This window comes from Sphaeroforma arctica, assembly GCF_001186125.1.
Source record: "Sphaeroforma arctica JP610 unplaced genomic scaffold supercont1.1897, whole genome shotgun sequence".
Classification (NCBI taxonomy): Eukaryota; class Ichthyosporea; order Ichthyophonida; genus Sphaeroforma; species Sphaeroforma arctica.
Genome location: NW_014038661.1, coordinates 1 through 5,297, shown reverse-complemented (window position 1 = coordinate 5,297; position 5,297 = coordinate 1). Strand labels below are relative to the sequence as shown.

The 5,297-nt window shown below is 37.7% G+C and overlaps 2 protein-coding genes across 3 annotated transcripts; one reads left to right on the top strand and one right to left on the bottom strand.

Annotated features, from left to right (window-relative positions):
• Positions 1 to 1,889: 1,889 nt before the first annotated feature.
• Positions 1,890 to 4,315, bottom strand: SARC_11820. Of its 2 annotated transcripts, XM_014294087.1 has the most exons (4): positions 4,093 to 4,315; positions 3,768 to 3,851; positions 2,884 to 3,016; positions 1,890 to 2,236 (listed from the first exon to the last, which is right to left on the bottom strand). In XM_014294087.1, exons 1-4 carry the CDS (start codon positions 4,131 to 4,133, stop codon positions 2,099 to 2,101), a joined length of 396 nt encoding a protein of 131 aa, XP_014149562.1. In that variant the 5' UTR covers positions 4,134 to 4,315; the 3' UTR covers positions 1,890 to 2,098. The 2 variants fall into 2 exon arrangements, with proteins under 2 accessions (XP_014149562.1, XP_014149561.1); XM_014294086.1 differs by lacking the exon at positions 3,768 to 3,851.
• Positions 4,316 to 4,744: 429 nt separating this feature from the next.
• Positions 4,745 to 4,966, top strand: SARC_11819 (hypothetical protein; the record flags this gene model as incomplete). The annotated part of the gene is made up of 1 exon (XM_014294085.1): positions 4,745 to 4,966. A coding segment is annotated over one exon (222 nt), but the record flags the coding sequence as incomplete, so codon positions are not given.
• Positions 4,967 to 5,297: the final 331 nt, after the last annotated feature.

Here is a 5,297-nt window from a genome sequence, read left to right as displayed (position 1 = left end):
ATGGGTATAGATATAGATATATAAATATATATATATATATATAAAATATATATAGTAGTAGTAGTAGTAATAGTAAAAATAATTCGTTTTTTGTCATGTACAATAGTTCAACGTGGGTGTATGTGTGTAAAGTATGTACTCATTTGCTAAATATACACTTGTGAGCGAGGAATTGTTATACAACAAGTGGTGGAAGTTGATATAGCCTATACGGAGTGTCGGTATCTGATGCAAAGCAGTGGATGATAGACAATATTTAAGTAGGTGAGGTGCATAGTGCGCCCTTCTTGGATATGATGAGAGACTTGTATCGAGCTAGCTTAAAAAATGTTATCAATACGATACTGATGAAATTCACAAGTCACACAACCACGTGGTAGTATAAGACAGTGATTCTAAGCATATATTCGAGAAACTTATCCGTATAACTGTAGCCAGCACTTTAATATTGAATGATTAATAATGTTAACACGATACGTACACTAAGAGGCTACTCAATGACCCGTGGAGGTTGGGTATATAAGTGGAATTCAACAACCACTCGAAAGAAAAGGGGCACGATGGGCATGCCCTTTCACGTGAGGATCAACGAATTAGAAAAAACTTCGGTTGGTAGTATTCTGTCGAGTAGCTTAGTATTTCCTCTGACTACTAGTTATACAAATCTCATCATACGCAAGCGTGTGCAATTGCCAATCGTGACACCACGTATACTGCACTCAAAGCATTCGTCTCGCATTCAAATGTGTGAAGTTAGTTTATCAGCAGCATTAAACAACATATCGAGTACCACACTAACATGTATCCATCCACATACCTTGTAGTCATGATTCAACGTATTCATATATGACTCTTACGATACTAGATTATTCGTTGAGCATGCTTCGGTGCTTGTTGGACTGGGAAAATGCACCAAATTCTTTCTCACAACCTCTTAGATATGTGGATGGATGCCTACGTGTATGTATACTTAGATTGGCTTTTAATGCTGAGATTGATCACACTATTTGTGCATCGATGCACAGGCGTAGTAAAGTCATAAACACTGGTTGCGTGAGGGTTGTAGTATGTATATCAAGTGACAACTATGTATCACACGACATCACTTTTAGAGATACGTAGCGGGGTAAAACACCCGATATTGTATTTATTTATTTTACCGATTTCGTCGAATGATCGACCGCCATTTTTAGTATTGCAATGTGTACCTACTAGGGTTTTTGGCCCACAGGGTTTTCAATTAAGAACGCACATAGCCTCCCAAAATAATTAAAGACCGAGGCCTGGAAAGCAATTGAAAATATCCCTGAACAGAGAAACAGATTATAGTCCACACAAAGCCCATGATGGGGTACCATAATCGCTAATACGATACATGTATGTACGCATCGGTTCACTTCAGAATTCAAGGCTATCGACATGATCATTGGAATCAACTTCCATATTTACAACCGACTACGGTGTGCTAGATGAGGTCATACAGAAACCTGACTAATCGCAGGACAATGTGAAGTCGACAAAGAGTAGATACCACTAAATGAGGATGGCACACGAAATATATCTACCCTCATCGGTGCGAATGACAGCACTGATTCTCCTCCAATAGTCTACGCTGCCTCTTTATGTATTGTCGATTTGGGAGTGATTTGTACGCTATATGATACAAGCTACCCTGCCCCAGGCCCCTAGAAGTGCATACAGATTATCTCAAATTCTGTGGCACGGCAAAGCAACTACAGCTTCACCTTTTCACACATCATATACCCGGGTTTCACATCGGCTGTATTTCAGTCCCGTTTACACAATTGGTACACACTGGTATACATGTAATTACAACCTATATGTAGAATAAAGTGGTGTGTACGCTATTACCACTCGAAATTCTAGACCTTCACAATGCTTTACTACATATGTCGTAGCGATTTATTTGGACTACGAATATTGATTTGACACTCGTGGGTGCAAGGCCAGTCGATATCCGTCTACGTGAAAACAACAGTTTTGCACTCGAATATTGCTATAAACTCCTAACATTCTAAATCTCACAAGCAACTACTACCATTCGATTTATTACACTATATATTTGATGTGCGTATCTTCATTTCTCCTTCACACTTGCTTCCACCTCTTCCCTAAGAGCGTCCAATTGGCCCAATTGCTCGTCGTTGAGCGAGTTCAATTCTTGCGTAGTCAGTTTCCTGCCGATCTGTTGCTGTTCCAACATGGAAGCGTACTCCTGTGCACAGCCACGTACAATAGCAAGCGATATATTAGTAACCCGAAATCATATATTGTGTGTATAAATATACATATATATATACGTGTTCGTATAAATAGACATATACAAGTCGTGTATATATATTTATCTACATATATAATATATACCTATGCACAGGTATAGAAGATTAGTAACAGCACAAATAATTAACAGAAATGGTGTTAATAAAACAAACTGGGAAGAAGAAGAATGATGAAATTGATACATAGTCACCACATGGAAATGCATAATTAACAAACACCACAGAAACGCAACACCCACTATACAAATGTATGTATCTACATTTCTGGAAATGAGAGTTGCGCGTTTTTAGAAAATGGTGACCATAACAACACTGGAATCAGTTCGCAAGTAAGAAGCAGCAAACACGGGTAAAAATGATTTAGACACGACGCAAAAATTAGTTCTAAACACGACACGTTCAGTTACAAGCCTAACTGTTCCAAAGTAAACATCGCGAATACAAGAATATATATTCATGAGTTAAATGTGACGGTCTCATTGTATTTGAGTGCACACATTTTCCAATGCTTGAGTACACACATCTTCCAATTTAGCGAACAGTCTACAGTCAACACAGCCTTCTCCATTCGCACAATACCCACCTCCCAACCCTTTGTGAACTTGGCGACGAATGAGGCATCGGCGTTTTTATGTTTCTTGAACTCGTCTCGTGCGTAGCCATCACCCATCTCTCGCATGGCCACAGGGAGCGTACGGTTGGCAGTCATCACGCGCCTATAAAAGTGTTGGTGCCCGTATGACAATGTGTATGGCTTCGACAATATCATATTACTTCGGTTTAAACACGACAACTCTAACCGCACAACAGCAGCAGGATACCCGCTGTCTTACTACCGACATTATTACCTGGCCAGAAAAGAATTACAGTACGTGGACTTACCGTTCGCAGAAAATTCACATATGTGCATGGAACTTAACGATATGGCAACTCAAATACAGCGGGTAGGACTGAAACGACGAGGAACCTAAAATCGAGTTTTTATAAAAGTGGGTGCTAACGTAAAGCTATAAAACGGGGTTTAAACGAATACCAATTCTCTTAACTAATAGCGTGATGAATGGCTACCTCAAATCAACGTATGAACAGAGTATGGTTCGCGGCTACAAAGTAATAGTCCGTTTTCCATATCTATCACGACTTTGAAAAGATAGCCATTATCAGTCTGCAATACATTATATATATATATATATATATATATATATATATATATATATATATATATCGTATATATATATATATATATAATATATATTTAAATATATACATATATATATATTTATATATATATACATATATATATATATTCAAATTTAAATATATATAAATATATATATGTGTGTGTATGTGTGTGTGTGTGTGTATATATATATATACATTCAAATGTATATATTCATATCTATTACTATATATGTATTTTTATATATACATATATATATATATATCTATATAAACCAACAATCTTACATTAACGCTGATGTGTTTGACGCAACATGTTGAGCATCATATAAAAACACAAGGACCGAAAACCCTTTCGGCGATTCCTCCGGACTGGTGCGTATAATAAAGAATTGCGAGTATATCGTAAGCATATCAAAAAAACTACAAATAGGCCTTACTTATACGTATAACATTCACATACGCCTTCGAAACACTCCTGTATGATTAGAAACCTGAAATTAGAGACACCTACTGTGCAATACACTCATATGCAACTGGCTCACCCAAATTGTCTCTGTGTAGATCAATCACGCATGCCCAATTCTAAGAAGCTCGTGAATCTCAAACACACCTGTACAATCGCAAGGCCGACTGTGCAGCAGGCGTACTCATTCTGATAGAAGTATACGAGTGACTATTTCAAACAAAAGGTCTGAAGGGCGTAACGAGTGATTTTCAATATAACTCGAGCAGATAGGCGGATGGTGATTGCTGCGAAGATCCTGGGTTGCAGAGATGTGTGTGCTATAATTGTAATACTATCTTTTGAGCATCTCCTATATTACCCATTTTAGATTGTCACAGGTACTGATGAGGAGGCACATGAAACTAATCTCCCAGCCCGCTCAGGGCGCATCATACGACACACACACAAGAGTAGAGGCCATGAATGTCATCAGAAATCTGACAAATCCTCACGGTACCGAACTGTTGTTAGTTCCACGCAATTCCAATGAAACAAATAATTAAATACATTATTTACTTTACGTGTTGCCAAAGTCTTAGTCAGCAGTGCTAGTTCACCACCTCACAAGTACATAGTGCCAGCAGATGGATAGCTGACAGTGTAGACGATTGAACAGGAACAATCTGTTTGGTTATACTACATACTCAACATACACACATAAAACACAGTCGCAAGCACGTGGTTTATAGCTCACATAGTGCTATATTTATCATATACGCAGATTCAGATATACATACGCGTGCGTGCTTATTAGAGGATGTCGTTCGCTATGTCGCTATCCATGCGCAGGTGTGTCGTAGGGTCACACTCGATCTCACAACTGGCCGTCAGAGGTAAAATGGGAAAGAAAGGTGCCAAGAAAGGAGGCAAAACAGCCGAACAGAATGTCAGTGAATACGAGAAGCGCAGGGACATGATGGCCGGACTTATGGATTACATAGAACCCAAGCCACGGGAGGCCAGCAAACTCACTGCAGAGGTATGATAGGTGGGATAGGCGTATATAGGTATGCTTTCTTGGTTTTATATGAATCTGCATCTTTCGTTGAGTTATCAAAATACATTCACCCATCGGTTGTCCTTTCCAACTGCATTATCAGACCATGCAGTATTTATGTATCGAAAGAATATATATATATATATATTTATATATATATATGTATATGTATGTATATATATATTTATGTATATATATGTATACATGTATATATATATATATATATATATATATATATACTATATATATACTAATAGTATATATACGTATACTAACTACTACTACCACAACACAACTATATATATATATATTA